Consider the following 16,660-nt stretch of genomic DNA (forward strand, 5'->3'; position numbering starts at 1 on the left):
GGTGGTGACGTGAAGTCATGTGACCGTGCTGTAGTTCCTTTATAGCCCAACATTAGCCTCCTTAGCTTAGCGGTGGTGACGAGAAGTCATGTGACCGTGCTGTAGTTCCTTATAGCCCAACATTAGCCACCTTTAGCTTAGCGGTGGTGACGTGAAGTCATGTGACCGTGCTGTAGTTCCTCTATAGCCCAACATTAGCCACCTTTAGCTTAGCGGTGGTGACGTGAAGTCATGTGACCGTGCTGTAGTTCCTTTATAGCCCAACACTAGCCACCTTTAGCTTAGCGGTGGTGACGTGAAGTCATGTGACCGTGCTGTAGTTCCTTTATAGCCCAACATTAGCCACCTTTAGCTTAGCGGTGGTGACGTGAAGTCATGTGACCGTGCTGTAGTTCCTTTATAGCCCAACATTAGCCACCTTTAGCTTAGCGGTGGTGAAGTCATGTGACCGTGCTGTAGTTCCTTTATAGCCCAACATTAGCCTCCTTTAGCTTAGCGGTGGTGACGTGAAGTCATGTGACCGTGCTGTAGTTCCTTATAGCCCAACATTAGCCACCTTTAGCTTAGCGGTGGTGACGTGAAGTCATGTGACCGTGCTGTAGTTCCTCTATAGCCCAACATTAGCCACCTTTAGCTTAGCGGTGGTGACGTGAAGTCATGTGACCGTGCTGTAGTTCCTTTATAGCCCAACACTAGCCACCTTTAGCTTAGCGGTGGTGACGTGAAGTCATGTGACCGTGCTGTAGTTCCTTTATAGCCCAACATTAGCCACCTTTAGCTTAGCGGTGGTGACGTGAAGTCATGTGACCGTGCTGTAGTTCCTTTATAGCCCAACATTAGCCACCTTTAGCTTAGCGGTGGTGAAGTCATGTGACCGTGCTGTAGTTCCTTTATAGCCCAACATTAGCCTCCTTTAGCTTAGCGGTGGTGACGTGAAGTCATGTGACCGTGCTGTAGTTCCTCTATAGCCCAACATTAGCCACCTTTAGCTTAGCGGTGGTGAAGTCATGTGACCGTGCTGTAGTTCCTTTATAGCCCAACATTAGCCTCCTTTAGCTTAGCGGTGGTGACGTGAAGTCATGTGACCGTGCTGTAATTAATTTATAGCCCAACATTAGCCACCTTTAGCTTAGCGGTGGTGACGTGAAGTCATGTGACCGTGCTGTAGTTCCTTTATAGCCCAACATTAGCCTCCTTTAGCTTAGCGGTGGTGACGTGAAGTCATGTGACCGTGCTGTAGTTCCTTTATAGCCCAACATTAGCTACCTTTAGCTTAGCGGTGGGTGACGTGAAGTCATGTGACCGTGCTGTAGTTCCTTTATAGCCCAACATTAGCCTCCTTTAGCTTAGCGGTGGTGAAGTCATGTGACCGTGCTGTAGTTCCTCTATAGCCCAACATTAGCCACCTTTAGCTTAGCGGTGGTGAAGTCATGTGACCGTGCTGTAGTTCCTTTATAGCCCAACATTAGCCTCCTTTAGCTTAGCGGTGGTGACGTGAAGTCATGTGACCGTGCTGTAATTAATTTATAGCCCAACATTAGCCACCTTTAGCTTAGCGGTGGTGACGTGAAGTCATGTGACCGTGCTGTAGTTCCTTTATAGCCCAACATTAGCCTCCTTTAGCTTAGCGGTGGTGACGTGAAGTCATGTGACCGTGCTGTAGTTCCTTTATAGCCCAACATTAGCTACCTTTAGCTTAGCGGTGGTGACGTGAAGTCATGTGACCGTGCTGTAGTTCCTTTATAGCCCAACATTAGCCACCTTTAGCTTAGCGGTGGTGACGTGAAGTCATGTGACCGTGCTGTAGTTCCTTTATAGCCCAACATTAGCCTCCTTTAGCTTAGCGGTGGTGACGTGAAGTCATGTGACCGTGCTGTAGTTCCTTTATAGCCCAACATTAGCCACCTTTAGCTTAGCGGTGGAGACGTGAAGTCATGTGACCGTGCTGTAGTTCCTTTATAGCCCAACATTAGCTACCTTTAGCTTAGGGGTGGTGACGTGAAGTCATGTGACCGTGCTGTAGTGCCTTTATAGCCTAATGTTAGCTTTCAATTTCAAAAATCATAAAGTGGTGTTAATATGTGGAGATTATCCTGCTGAACAAAACAGGTAAGTATCATAAACGGAGATTATTTTTCTGCAATATTCCAAAATCAAATGGAAAATCCCATTGGCTTCGTGTGGAGGGAACCAGGGAGATGATGCCTTCAGGGTCCACTACAGAAATACGTCATCACTGCACCACTGTAGCTTTACCTAGTATGACTGTGAGGAAGGTGTAGTAGCAGAGCACTAGCAGAGCGCACAGCATGGAGCGCAGATTCATCCCCGTCGCACCGTTATGCAGAAGAGACAGGCCGTACTCCTACAAACAGAAAACACACATTTAAATAACATTTATTATGTTCGTGAATAAGTGTAACCTAATAGAAGTCACTATATTTCCCACCTTGTCCCCAGAGAAGCCTGCAAACTCCAACACTTTGAGTATCCGAGGAGGAAACAGAGACAGTGTCTGTGAACAAAGGAGACCTGATGAACTGAATGACACAGTTTTACACAATTAAAAAAGCGCTGGAAGATATTTCTGTGACGTACCAGATTAAACGCCCCTATTCCGAACGATATCCCCCCCTCTAAGTGAACGTGGCTCGGTCCTTTGTTACAGCTGTGAGATTTAGTGAAGGTATGCAGTTCTCTGGATGGAAAAAAGAGGCAAAAATCTAAATGATTTGAAACACAGTTCAGCTTCACAACATAATTAATATAAAAGCATAATGACGTGGATAGAAAATGCACTGCTTGACTTTATAAATTAGACTTCCTATAATGAAATGTAATATTGTTTTAGAACCTCCCTATGGTATAACACAAGTGCCATAGTTAAGAATAATTATGAAAATGTTAAAGAGGAATAAATCAAATAATAAATACGTAAATCAAATAATTAAACATGATATATAAATCTGAAATGTTTCTTAACGCAATGGGTAAAAGAATAAGAAAAAATACGAAATAATTACCTTATTCAAATTTAATAAATAACTACGGAAACAATAAAGTAATAAATATATAACATTTAAACTTCTCTATTTAAAAAATCTGTAAATAAATACAAAAAATTAACAAATAATAATCAAAAATAATTTCAATACCTTATAATAATTTTTTTAATATATATTTGTTCTTATTTATTCTTTAATTAAATCTCTTATATTTTTTAACAGATGTATTTTTTTTATGTCACTCTATGGGTGTTTCTCAATTTCAAGGACGCTTCCTTGGTGGGACAAGTCTTCCGAGTCAGCTCGATCAGAGGCAAGAATACTTCCTTTCATTCGGAAAACGAATAGTGGAACAGGCGAGCAAGTGTACGTCATATGAGAGGCCCCGCCTTACATTGTCCACCAAAGATTTTGGAAATCGGTTCGTGCGCAAAGCATTGTGGGGATTTTAAGACCGCGGAGGATACACATGTGCAGCCTCGAAATTTCCCGCAACGAAGGACGCCGGCCTCCCTAGAATTCCAAGCATCCTGGACATTGGAACTGTCCTTCGGCGGAACTCGATGACGTAGTATGCTTGAAATAGTGGCTCTGGAGCATCCTTCCTCGACATTGAGAAACACCATGACTCCATACCTTCCCGGCTGCCGGGTCACTTTGACATTATCACGTTTATTTCTTTATTTTTAAAACTAAAGAAAGCAAAGATACTCAAGTGCCGCTTTACTCGCAATACAATAATTACTTTTTGCAACAAGTGTGGATATCAAACAGATAACTTAATCACACACTCAATATACACCCTCTTGTTCTCTGATTACTTACTTATAAATTAAGTAACTGTTCCGCACTTTCAACCCTCCTTTGATAAAACTCACCATGTTCTCGTCCTGGAAAAGAAACACGAATATTAGTGGAAGTTCCGTGCCATAATTCTCTGTGGCGTGCTGTGAGGTAGGATATAATCAGATTAGCACCTGGAGGAAGGTGAGGGCAGCTCTTTGGAGTTGACACTCTGCGTAACAAGCTTCTGCATGAAGCTGCACTGCAGAAACACACACACACAGACACACACACACACACACACACACACACACATATTAAGTAACAGTGATCATAGTTTAACGTACAGTAGTTTAACGTACAGTGATCGTAGTGTAACGTACACTGATCGTAGTTTAACGTACAGTGATCGTAGTTTAACGTACAGTGATCATAGTTTAACGTACAGTTTAACGTACAGTGATCATAGTTTAACGTGTTGTGATCATAATTTAACGTACAGTGATCGTAATTTAACGTACATTGATCATAGTTTAACGTACAGTAATCGTAGTTTAACGTACAGTAATCGTAGTTTAACGTACAGTGATCGTAGTTTAACGTACAGTGGTCGTAGTTTAATGTACAGTGGTCGTAGTTTAACGTACAGTGATCGTGATCATAATTTAACGTACAGTGATCGTAGTTTAACGTACAGTGATCGTAATTTAACGTACAGTGATCGTAGTTTAACGTACAGTGATCGTAGTTTAACGTACAGTGATCGTAGTTTAGCGTACAGTGATCGTAGTTTAGCGTACAGTGATCGTAGTGTAACGTACAGTGATCGTAGTTTAACGTACAGTTTAACGTACAGTGATCGTAGTTTAACGTACAGTGATCATAGTTTAACGTACAGTGATTGTAGTTTAACGTACAGTGATCGTAGTTTAACGTACAGTGATCGTAATTTAACATAGTGATCGTAATTTAACGTACAGTGATCGTAATTTAACGTACAGTGATCAAAGTTTAACGTACAGTGTTCATAATTTAACGTACAGTGATCGTAATTTAACGTACAGTGATCGTAATTTAACGTACATTGATCATAGTTTAACGTACAGTAATCGTAGTTTAACGTACAGTGATCGTAGTTTAACGTACAGTGATCGTAATTTAACATACAGTGATCGTAGTTTAACGTACAGTGATCGTAGTTTAACGTACAGTGATCGTAGTTTAACGTAGTGATCATAGTTTAAAGTACAGTGATCATAATTTAACGTACAGTGATCATAGTTTAACGTACAGTGATCGTAGTTTAACGTACAGTGATCATAGTTTAACGTACAGTGATCATAGTTTAACGTACAGTGATCATAGTTTAACGTACAGTTTAACGTACAGTGATCGTAGTTTAACGTACAGTGATCGTAATTTAACGTACAGTGATCGTAGTTTAACGTACAGTGATCATAGTCAACAAGCAATACAGCATCCAATCCAGCCACAGACGGTGCCAAACGATCGATCTGTCAGACTGAATCGAGCATGTATTTGGCCTTTTAACTGGCTGGTGCCTTTGGCTCCAAGGAGGGAGATGCTGCTGTGGCTCCTTTGTGTGCTTCGGTACACACATGTGGTATCTTGGGTGCATAAGTGCATCCAAGGTATGGCTAAATGCACTCTGAGTACTGGATAGTGCTCTCATAGCGGTCTAAAAGTTGGACGCTTCTCACACTCAACGACCGCCATCTTGGCAACGTCACTGAAGCTGCACATTAGCCGTGATAGCCCCTGGCACTACCCGATCTGCACCCCTGCCCGATCTGCAGTGCGCATGTGCGAGATGGTCCGCCATATTGGACAACTCCGTACGGCAACCCAAATAGGACACTTGACGTCTAGACGGCTGACCAATAGGCATTGCGCATGCGCAAGTTTTAAAGTTAAACGGATGCACGATTTGCATTGCATCTGACAGAATGAAGACTTTTGTATTTTACAACAATTTAAGAGAATACATGTCTAACGGTGATTACTGATCTGATGACAGAGATGTGTTTTATGGAAAATCTTTTATGTAATTTTAAATAAAATGAAAGACATTCACAGTTAATGTAATTAGATATGCATTATTAATGCCGTACATTTGTGCATGCATTCACAGTAAATATGTATTCCGTATGATCGCTGTCTAACAGAAGTTAACCAGTAATTAACCCCAAATAAAAGAACCCAGTAAAAAGAGTTGTTAAATAATAGTGAAGTCACGTTGTAATAACGATAACTCATCTCTCTCGGTTTTTTGTGTGCTTTGCCAAACGCCACTGTGTCAAGTGTCCTCGTTGGGTTGCCGCACGGAGTTGTCCAATATAGCGGACCATCTCGCACATGCGCAGTACAGATCGGGCAGGGGTGCAGATCGGGTAGTGACAGCCCGGTAAACTCAGAACATAAAAGTTAACGTGTATTTTTCACTCTACAAAAAACTACAATGGTGTTGAAAAAGAAGCGAGAGTTAATTTTATTTGGTTGATTGAGCAGTTTGTAATAACTTCCTACAGCTGATAAAGATGTTGCTAGCTAGCTAGGTAGCTAGCAAACAGCGACGATCATCACTTCTGGCGAGGACACACTTGTTAGGAAAAACATTATACCCGATTAACCTTTGTGGTTGCTCGTGCTAGCATATAGCTATTAAGTTAAAGGTGACATGTCATGCTGTTCCAGTTATCACCCGTCCCCTTGTTGTTATGAAGGTGTTTCTGCATGTGAGCGGTCTGCAGAGTCGAAACCCTCAAAGTACACCCTGTAGCGAGTACAACTCTAACTCAGAAAATACCTCCCCAAAACGCCTCGTTGGAGAAACGTCACTGTCCATTTGATTCTTCCGGGGACATCATGATGTCATGTCGTCCCCGGAACGAAATGGACCAATCCGTGGAGCCGTTACGTTACGTCCGCGGAGCCGTTACGTTAAGCCCCCGCTGATTGGTCCAAATTGACCAATCCACGGACTCATCTCCTCCCTGGCTGCAGGCTGATAACAGACAGTTGGGATCGCGGCGAAAGTCTCTCTGCAGACCCGTTCTCACAGCGTCTATCAACCTGTTTCTTGCTCAATATCAAGCCCCACTTATTGTGTTTACTTCGGCTGTGACTTTGTGTGTGCTCAGGGTGAGTTTCGCTGTGTTTCGCTAAACAAGGAAACAACACCTCCACGGAGCTCAGCGCGATTCACAACGTCCAGACTGGTCCCGACCAATCGGAGCACACTGGGCTCACAGGGAGGGGGGGGGGGCAAGAGCTGCAACGAGCCGTTTAGTGGAGAGAGTGAATACACATGCTTTACAGAGACGCTGTGAGAAACCAACGTGAGTTTGGAAAGTGCACGGTATAAATCTATCCTAGTAGACCTCAACAATGGAATTATGATCAGTGGAAATGGCCATGACATGTGACCTTTAAGAGGAGGATGTTGAAGGTCAGTAAATGATTATTAGTTTGTAAAAAAAAATCAGTTCAAGAAAGTCGAGTTGCACCCGACATGCATGCCTGTTCAAAATGTCATAATTAGTGCATGAATTCTTGAGTTATGGCCAAAAAGTGTAGAGCAATTAATTTGGTCTAAAAGGACTTTTGTGAGGGGATGTTACTTTGAACCCAAAGAAGCGCGAGGCATTGAAGCCTTTTTACCTTCAGTGAGCGATTCCCCGACTGACTTGTTGGATAAAACTGCAGACTTCCGTCGAAACCTGAAACAGAATCAACACATCAATTCTGTTTAGTTCTGCCAACCACATATTTGCTGTCAGCAATCATGCACTAATAACACGAGTCCCCTCTCGCTGCAGGAGAAGGGAACATTGGCTCCACTCATGCAAACACAGTCAAATAGGTGCTGTGGTCCGGATCAGGCATGTAGATGCACTCATGCAAATGTGCCTGCTCACGGTCTGGGGAAGACCCAGACATTTTAGTATTTCCAATATGCTGCCTGTAAGTCAATGTTTTCTTGAATGTGTTTTCGGTTGTTATCCTGAAATAAGGTCTGTGTTAACACGAGAGATTTGAACGTTTTGTACTTAAAATACGTCAGTTAACACCCCACTGGTGGATTTAAAAATGGAGGATGCTAACAAGTGTCTAAATTAGACGACTAAACGTCATCACGCCCAACATTAGCCTCCTTTAGCTTAGCGGTGGTGACGTGAAGTCATGTGACCGTGCTGTAGTTCCTTTATAACCCAACATTAGCCACCTTTAGCTTAGCGGTGGTGACGTGAAGTCATGTGACCGTGCTGTAGTTCCTTTATAGCGCAACATTAGCCTCCTTTAGCTTAGCGGTGGTGACATGAAGTCATGTGACCGTGCTGTAGTTCCTTTATAGCCCAACATTAGCCGCCTTTAGCTTAGCGGTGGTGACGTGAAGTCATGTGACCGTGCTGTAGTTCCTTTATAGCCCAACATTAGCCGCCTTTAGCTTAGCGGTGGTGACGTGAAGTCATGTGACCGTGCTGTAGTTGCTTTATAGCCCAACATTAGCCACCTTTAGCTTAGCGGTGGTGACGTGAAGTCATGTGACCGTGCTGTAGTTGCTTTATAGCCCAACATTAGCCACCTTTAGCTTAGCGGTGGTGACGTGAAGTCATGTGACCGTGCTGTAGTTCCTTTATAGCCCAACATTAGACACCTTTAGCTTAGCGGTGGTGACGTGAAGTCATGTGACCGTGCTGTAGTTCCTTTATAGCCCAACATTAGACACCTTTAGCTTAGCGGTGGTGACGTGAAGTCATGTGACCGTGCTGTAGTTCCTTTGTAGCCCAACATTAGCCACCTTTAGCTTAGCGGTGGTGACGTGAAGTCATGTGACCGTGCTGTAGTTCCTTTAAGGCCCAACATTAGCCACCTTTAGCTTAGCGGTGGTGACGTGAAGTCATGTGACCGTGCTGTAGTTCCTCTATAGCCCAACATTAGCCACCTTTAGCTTAGCGGTGGTGACGTGAAGTCATGTGACCGTGCTGTAGTTCCTTTATAGCCCAACATTATCTTTTTACTTCAGAAATCATAAAGTGGTGTTAACATGTGGAGATTATCCTACTGAACTAAACGTGTAAGTATCATAAATGTTTGTTTACAACAGAGTAATTGTTGTCGGTGGACTTCAGGGTCAGCCTGCACCGCTCTATAATCTACATTCACAGCACATCCTGACCTCTGGCAGACCTCCTGGGCACTCTTCATGGTATTTCCTGCGTTGCTGATGTCTTCCGGCTGGAAAGTCATCATGGCTTGCATTTCCAGCACGGTGGCGTAGATAAGAGCGTGGTACATACTCTCATTCACTCTGCATAGGAAACATGGGGAGGATCAACATCATGCACATCACATGTGAGCACACAGAGCAGGGGGGGAGAAGCACTTAGACCATCACTTAAGTTAAAATAGCGGAGTTGTACAAATACTCTGTTACAAGTAAAAGTCGTGCATTCAAAATCTCACGAGTGGAGTATAAAGCAGCATAATATTGAACTCTTCAGTGCATGTATTGAGTAGATGTACTCAGGTACACCACTGCAGCAGAGCGTAGTTACTGTATGGCCACATATTCTCCTGCTGGGTAAAGATAAGAGTAACGACAGCGCTCTCTTTATCCGTCCTATCTGCTCTGCAGCCTTTCTTGTTCAGTGTTTGTTCTGCAGGGCTGTTGAGTCAGTCATACGTGGGGCGTCAGCTTCAGCAAACACCTCACATCCTGGAGAAGTGAAGCCAGCCGCGAGTCACGGCCGACAGGAAACCCACTGCGACCGAACGCGCATTACAGGAACTATTTAATGTGGACTGAATTCTGCTGACATCATGTTTAAAGACACGCTGAAATGGAGAATACAGTGAATCTGGAACCAATGTGGCGAAGTGTAATAAAGTACATTTAATCAAGTACTTGTAGAATATGAAGATACTTTACTTGTGTATTTACATGTTATGCTTCTACTACAGCTTTCCACAGACACTGATTATTATACAAAATATAAATCCATTAATATTTGCCTCCTTTGTTTACTTCAGGAACATAATGACGTCACTATGAAACATTCAAGCTTCTATTGGCTAGCGCTCCGACACATTGTACATGATAGGCTTAGGGGGCGGGACATCTCTGAGCAGGTTGAACATCACAACAGAGCCGGCCAGCTAACCAATCAGAGCAGACTGGGCTCTGGTTTCAGACAGAGGGTGAAACGAGGTGCTGCAGCACAGACAGTGTGAGAAAAATAAAGAGCTTTTTGATTATTAAAGCATGAGAGGACTCTTTAAAGTAGAGACACTACGTACTGATATACACCTGAACATCAGCAGGAGAGGACTCTTTAAAGTAGAGACACTACATACTGATATACACCTGAACATCAGCAGGAGAGGACTCTTTAAAGTAGAGACACTACATACTGATATACACCTGAACATCAGCAGGAGAGGACTCTTTAAAGTAGAGACACTACATGCTGATACACACCTGAACATCAGCAGGAGAGGACTCTTTAAAGTAGAGACACTACATACTGATATACACCTGAACATCAGCAGGAGAGGACTCTTTAAAGTAGAGACACTACATACTGATATACACCTGAACATCAGCAGGAGACATGTCCCAGTAGAGGCAAATGTGCTGCATTATAAAATCATAAAGTAATATCTAAGTGTAAGTGCTGCTTCCACCACCGCCTCACACTCAGACAGGAAGTGGATCGAGACATGACTCGGGGATTATTGCGTTACCTCGGCCGCAGCTTATCCAGGCTCTCGCTGAAGTGGTTGTTCAGGAAGAGATCCAGAGCCTCCATGCATTCATCCAGACTCTCCTCCAGAGTCATCGGAGAGGAGCTGCAACACACACAGCAAATACACTGAGCGTGTGTGTGTGTGTGTGTGTGTGTGTGTGTGTGTGTGTGTGTGTGTGTGTGTGTGTGTGTGTATTATATAAATATATGTATGTGTGTGTGTGTGTATTATATAAATATAAATATATGTGTGTGTGTGTGTGTGTATTATATAAATATATGTGTGTGTGTGTGTGTGTGTGTGTGTGTATTATATAAATATATGTGTGTGTGTGTGTGTGTGTGTGTGTGTGTGTGTGTATTATATAAATGTGTGTGTGTGTGTGTGTGTGTGTGTGTGTGTGTGTGTGTGTGCACTGATAAACACACAGGATCCATATGGCGTGCAGAAAGAGGTTCTAACTAAACACATTAACCTGTTCAGCCCAGATCAAATGACCATATCTTCTCAAAGGGTTAAATGAATCATCTTCATTCTCAAAGTAATGATAAACCTGTGAGTTGGATGTTAGAAGAGTCAGAATCAATATAGATGTTTTTTATTTTAAAGAAAATTCAGATTGAACAAGGTAAAAAACTGTAAATTATAGTCTGTCCAAAAATTATGTTTTACTTCTAGTGAAAACTACCCTTGAGATGGGGCAAGGCAAGTTTATTTATCAGCCCCTTTCAGCACCAGGCAACTCAAGGTGCTTTACACAAATGAAAGACATTCAGACAAAGGCATTTAAAAACAGTAAAAGATAATAAAAGAAACATTTAAAGGTGGGGTAGGTAAGTTTCAGAAAGCGGCTCGAGATCGCTAGAATTTGAAAATACACAACCGGAGAAAATCTGCCACTTCCTCACAGAGCCCCTCCCCCAACACACACGAACGCGCACATGACCAATGAGGGCACGAGATCAGTTTGTGCCCCGATGGAAGGCTGACAGGCAGGCAGGCCGTCCAATCGGATTGGTTGTACTTTTTACAGTATCACGGCTTCTACAGATGACATTTTTTAATGGATTTGTTGTCCAAGCACTTCAGATATTCATTGCTATCGGGATGTTAAGAGCATTCAATGGAATATAACAAAAAGTGTATCTCGAGCCGGTTTCTCAAACTTACCTACCCCACCTTTAATAGAAAAACAAAAAATGAAAGACATTCAGAAAATGGCGTTTAAAATCAGTCATGAAAAAGAAAAGCTAATAAATAAACATTAAAAGATAAAAGTCACAGTGCAGTCTGAGATATGAATAGTTCAATTCTTTCGGTTCTTGATTTTTAATTTATTCTCAGAACCTCCCTTTGGAAATCCGAACATTTCCGTCCCGATTGTTCATTCAGACTGATTGTTTTCACCATGTTCTGCTCGCATGGCATCCACAAGCGGACCCTCAGGAGGGTGCACTAGCCCCCTGACCTTCCAGAACAAAGTCTCTAAGCGTTACCTGAACACCCCGCGTTACCAAAACACTATAACTAAGACTAAAAGCTTTAGGAATCCAAAGTACAACATATAATAAGTACCCTGTATCAAGATTGATGCAAAACAAGTGACCTTTGACCTTTGTAGAGAGGTTCAGCAAAAGAAACTCCACCTCTGAGCTCATTTGGGTGGAAAGGGGCGCTTTTGCCGTTTCTCTGGAACCCATTGGTCGAGTTTGATGATTGACTCTCTTTTAAAGAGTGGTGCAGGAACGAGTCCTAAAACCCCGTATTTGGATGTTTTAATATGTTTCTGCTGCACTATTTCTTAATGCTCTTAATGCCTTTCATTTTTGTAAAGCACTTTGAATTGCTTTGTGTTGAAAGGTGATATATAAATACACTTGCCTTGCTTTAAAGAATAAAAAAACGCTGGTTCGCAACACAGATTATTTGCTGCTATAATCCAAAATCACATGGAGAAATCTCGTTGGTATTTTGTGGAGGGAACCGGGGAGATGCTGCCTTCAGGGTCCACTACAGAAATACTTCATCCCATCGGAGCATCTTTACAAAAATGACCGGGACAGAAGTGGAAATATCCCCGTCCCCCTGATCCCACCAGGAGCGTCTGCGCTGCGCTGCGCTGCGGCTGCGCTGCGGCTGCGCTGCGGCTGCGCTGCGGCTGCGGCTGCGCTGCGGCTGCGCTGCGGCTGCGCTGCGGCTGCGGCTGCGCTGCGGCTGCGGCGTTTTTAGCGATCGCGGCCACTCTAGTCAACGGGTGCTCTTCCACCAGACCCGCTGCGCCGCGGCTCGAAGCGTCCCAGAAGCTCCTCGCCGCAAGGAATTTCTAAAATATTGGATGAATCCTATTTTTGACGCAGCGCAGGCAGGAAGTGGAACGTTCATCCAACAACTGCGAGGCTGCACACACGACGCTCCGCTTCCGCAACGTTTTGAAACGCGCCTGGTGGGCGCAGCCGAGGCGCAGGCGCTTCCGGTGGGATCAGGGGGTGACACCACAGTGAGATACATGATAAATAGTAAAAGGACTATTCATACAACGCTTTATCCTTTATTAATCCCCGTGGGGAAATTGTTTCCCTGCATTTGACCCATCCAAGTGTGCTGCCATTTTGAACGGCGCCCAGGGAGCAGTGTAGGGAACGGTGCCTTGCTCAGGGACACCTCGGTAGCACTTGGACTTGCCGGGACTTGAACTGATGACCTTCCAGTCCCTATCGACTTCGCCACCACCGCCCTTTATCCGCTTTACGACTCCTCGGAGCATCAAGGCATCATTCCCACGTTCACACAGGACATACAGGTGTGTGTACAAACCATAGCCTGTAAACTAACATTGCTTTCACATATGTCATATTACACTTATAGGACAAGGTGCATGCAAAAGACAGACATTTAATACATCAAAAACAGACAAGACATTCAAATACATATTAAGAAGTAAACATCAATGTCTATATATACGAAACAATTCAGCTGCAGTTCTTCTCTTTTTCTATTAACCTAAGGGCTTTTATGACATACAGAATATCTTTATGAACTTAGATGTCTGTACAAATTAACCAAAACATAGTGGTCTTTGTGAGTTTCTAAGAAGAGACCATAAATAATGTTATTTAAGTAAAGGTTTTAGGTAAACGTAGTCATGTACATCCAGCCATTAAGCCTCCGAACACACACATCGATGGTTGTTTCAGCACCATCACACAAATGTTAAACCAGTAGTAGTTTCTATTCCACGTTTCCGTTCCAAGTATTGGAGGACGAGACTCCGTTTAAAATGTAAAATACAGTTAATTTGCTTTGGGAGTTTGAGGGAGTTTTACATTTTGTGTTTTTCTTAAAGCTGTGCAATATTGAAGACACAAAATGTCATTGGGCACCAAACATATGTTTTGTGTGATAATGATGAACTACAGGGGAACGAAGTTAGCGTTTCCTGGGGCAGCGGAGTGATATTAGTATATTTGCACTATTTCCTTGACAGGTTGTTTTTAACCAGTTAAAGTTGATCCAGAGAGCGGACATATAAAGTTTCACTACTCACTTTTCGGCAGCATTTGCCTCGTTCCCATTGGACATGTTCTCTCTGTCAGGAGCTCACTGCAGGAGAACCAGGACTCTGGAGAACCAGAACTACGGAGAACCAAACCGAGGCTTTCTTATGTTTGTAAAGCACACCGACCTGAAGAAACTGCAGAGAAGTTCACTTTCCTGTGTTTTTGATCCACGGAATGAGCTCTGAGGTGAAGGCACGCACCTGGCTCCTCCCCTCTGTGACGTCACTGATCCGCAGCGGTGGGAGAAGTACTCAGATCCTGTACTTTAGTAAAAGTACAAGTACTCAGATCCTGTACTTTAGTAAAAGTATAAGTACTCAGATCCTGTACTTTAGTGAAAGTAGAAGTACTCAGACCCTGTACTTTAGTAAAAGTATAAGTACTCAGATCCTGTACTTTAGTAAAAGTAGAAGTACTCAGATCCTGTACTTTAGTAAAAGTAGAAGTAATCAGATCTTGTTCTTGAGGAAAAGTACAAGTACTCAGATCCTGTACTTTAGTAAAAGTATAAGTACTCAGATCTTGTACTTGAGTAAACGTAGAAGTACTCAGATCTTGTACTTGAGTAAAAGTAGAAGTACTCCGATCTTGTATTAGAGTAAAAGTAGAAGTACTCAGATATTGTACTTGAGTAAAAGTAGAAGTACTCCGATCTTGTACTTCAGTAAAAGTAGAAGTACTCCGATCTTGTACTTAATTAAAAGTAGAAGTACTCGGATCTTGTACTTGAGTAAAAGTAGAAGTACTCAGATCTTGTACTTGAGTAAAAGTAGAAGTACCAGAGTGTAGGAATATTCTGATTCAGTAAAAGTCCTGCATTCAAAATGTTACTCAAGAAAAAGAAGATATACAATAAAAACATGAACAAAAGTACTACATTAGTTGAAAGACCTGAATTCAAAATGTTACTTGAGTAAAAGTACACCAGTATTATTATGAAGTAAGTTAGTGTGTAGATTCAGAGCTCTCTCAAATGCACATGTAGTTTGGAAGTGAGGTCACTAGAGGGCGCTGGTGTCGTGTTTGTTAAAAATCATGGATGCAATGTTAAAGAATAATAATACCGATTAAATACATATGGAAATACAAAGGAATAAATACATACAAATTGTAAAAATATCGAGGAGAATATGTTTTAAAAATAAAATAAATATATATAAAATAGACATTTATAATATTGAAAAAATATATAAGTAACAAAAATGAACAAATGAAATGGAAGTTAAAACATTAAAATAATTCTTTATTGTGAGGTCGCACACGTGAACTTCAGAGTATGTACAATATGCAGAGTATTTCAGCAGACAAGTAGTTACCTTGATGACATCTTTAGATTTTCTACAGGAATTCAAAATATAAATACAAATACAAACAGGTTTCTCACGTCATCTGAAGGTAGAAATAAATATCCATCGGCTGTTTATTCTGAAAGCTTCATACAATTATACTAATGTGCAGGTTTCTCCCGTCTCGCTGATGGAGGGAGTCCGTGTCGAGGCCGTAACCACATATTTTTTACTGATTAATCTGCCATATCATTTATCCTTTAATCAATTGGTCTGTAAACATATTTAAAATGAACTTGGTTCTTCTGACCAATCGGTGAAAACGTTATATTTTAAATTATGAAATGTCGCCATAGGTGACCGCAAATTTGCTCGAAACTCAAACTAGATGATGCTTGACATTTCTGCTTTGAAATTATTTCAATAGAGCGGTGCAGTGGTTACTCATGTTCTCCATAGGATTTTGGAATATTGTATAAAATAAGGTCTGTGGAAAACAAACCTGTTTGATAAATGCACGTTCTGTTCAGCCGGATCATCTCCACACGTCTACCCTACTTTTATAATGTTCGAATCATAAATCTAATGTCCAGAAGCAACATGCTAACGTTATGCTATAAAGGAGCTACAGCCGAGTCCAGCAGCACGACTTCAACGTCACACGACTTCAGATCCATGTTCAAACACACAGATTCAAAATGGAACGCGTTGAAGCGTGTTTACGTGTTCGGTGTAATGACGTACAACGGCCTCCACGACTTCTGTAGTCCCGTTCAGCCACTTGGTAACAACCATCGTTTCTCAGACACGTACACTCTTCAGAAATCGCCAGTGGGGTCGCTGCTGATGATTTAATGTCGTAGAACAAAACGTGATCCGTCTCTTCAATGCGTCTCAACCACAGACCTTAGTTCCAGATATTTTCCCAAACCCTACGGAGAGATCCCATTGGCTCTGAGACCAGGGAACAGGAAGTGGAGAAATGCTGACTCACTTCCGGGTTTTAGGACTCGATCCTGCACATCTCTATTGCATGGAGGCGAACGGGAACACTTCTCTGGTCAGTCGAGTCAGGAAGCACGGCATCTCCTTCTTCCCGGCCAGAGCGCCTCCTTTGGCCTGGAAGGTGAAGGCCACGCTGTGAGAGAGACGGGTCATCAGGCGGGTCAGCTCCAGCTCACGGTTCCCTTCCTCCTGCAGCAAGCGGCAGAAAGTCTGCAAGAAGACCGAGCCCAGAGGGTGCATGAAGGCTCCGTAA

The 16,660-nt window shown here is 42.6% G+C and overlaps 2 protein-coding genes across 2 annotated transcripts in view; both read right to left on the bottom strand.

Moving 5' to 3' along the window:
• LOC117444607 (tetratricopeptide repeat protein 39A) overlaps positions 1-14,315 on the bottom strand; it is a 42,999-nt gene extending 28,684 nt beyond the window's left edge. The window contains exons 1-9 of the mRNA XM_071202754.1: positions 14,104-14,315; positions 10,557-10,661; positions 8,989-9,120; positions 7,470-7,528; positions 3,983-4,050; positions 3,831-3,895; positions 2,599-2,698; positions 2,450-2,515; positions 2,257-2,365 (exon numbers count right to left, since the gene is read on the bottom strand). Coding sequence (XP_071058855.1) covers positions 2,257-2,365; positions 2,450-2,515; positions 2,599-2,698; positions 3,831-3,895; positions 3,983-4,050; positions 7,470-7,528; positions 8,989-9,120; positions 10,557-10,661; positions 14,104-14,138 — 739 coding nt within the window. The 5' untranslated portion in view covers positions 14,139-14,315. The remainder of the gene's footprint in view (positions 1-2,256; positions 2,366-2,449; positions 2,516-2,598; positions 2,699-3,830; positions 3,896-3,982; positions 4,051-7,469; positions 7,529-8,988; positions 9,121-10,556; positions 10,662-14,103) is intronic.
• A 1,055-nt stretch (positions 14,316-15,370) lies between these two features.
• Positions 15,371-16,660, bottom strand: part of LOC117444606 (caspase-7-like) — a 7,892-nt gene continuing 6,602 nt past the window's right edge. The window contains exon 4 of the mRNA XM_034080050.2: positions 15,371-16,660. This exon is cut by the window's right edge and continues 1 nt beyond it. Coding sequence (XP_033935941.1) covers positions 16,429-16,660 — 232 coding nt within the window. The 3' untranslated portion in view covers positions 15,371-16,428.

The sequence above is a fragment of the Pseudochaenichthys georgianus genome, unplaced genomic scaffold, assembly GCF_902827115.2.
Source record: "Pseudochaenichthys georgianus unplaced genomic scaffold, fPseGeo1.2 scaffold_852_arrow_ctg1, whole genome shotgun sequence".
NCBI lineage: Eukaryota > Metazoa > Chordata > Actinopteri > Perciformes > Channichthyidae > Pseudochaenichthys > Pseudochaenichthys georgianus.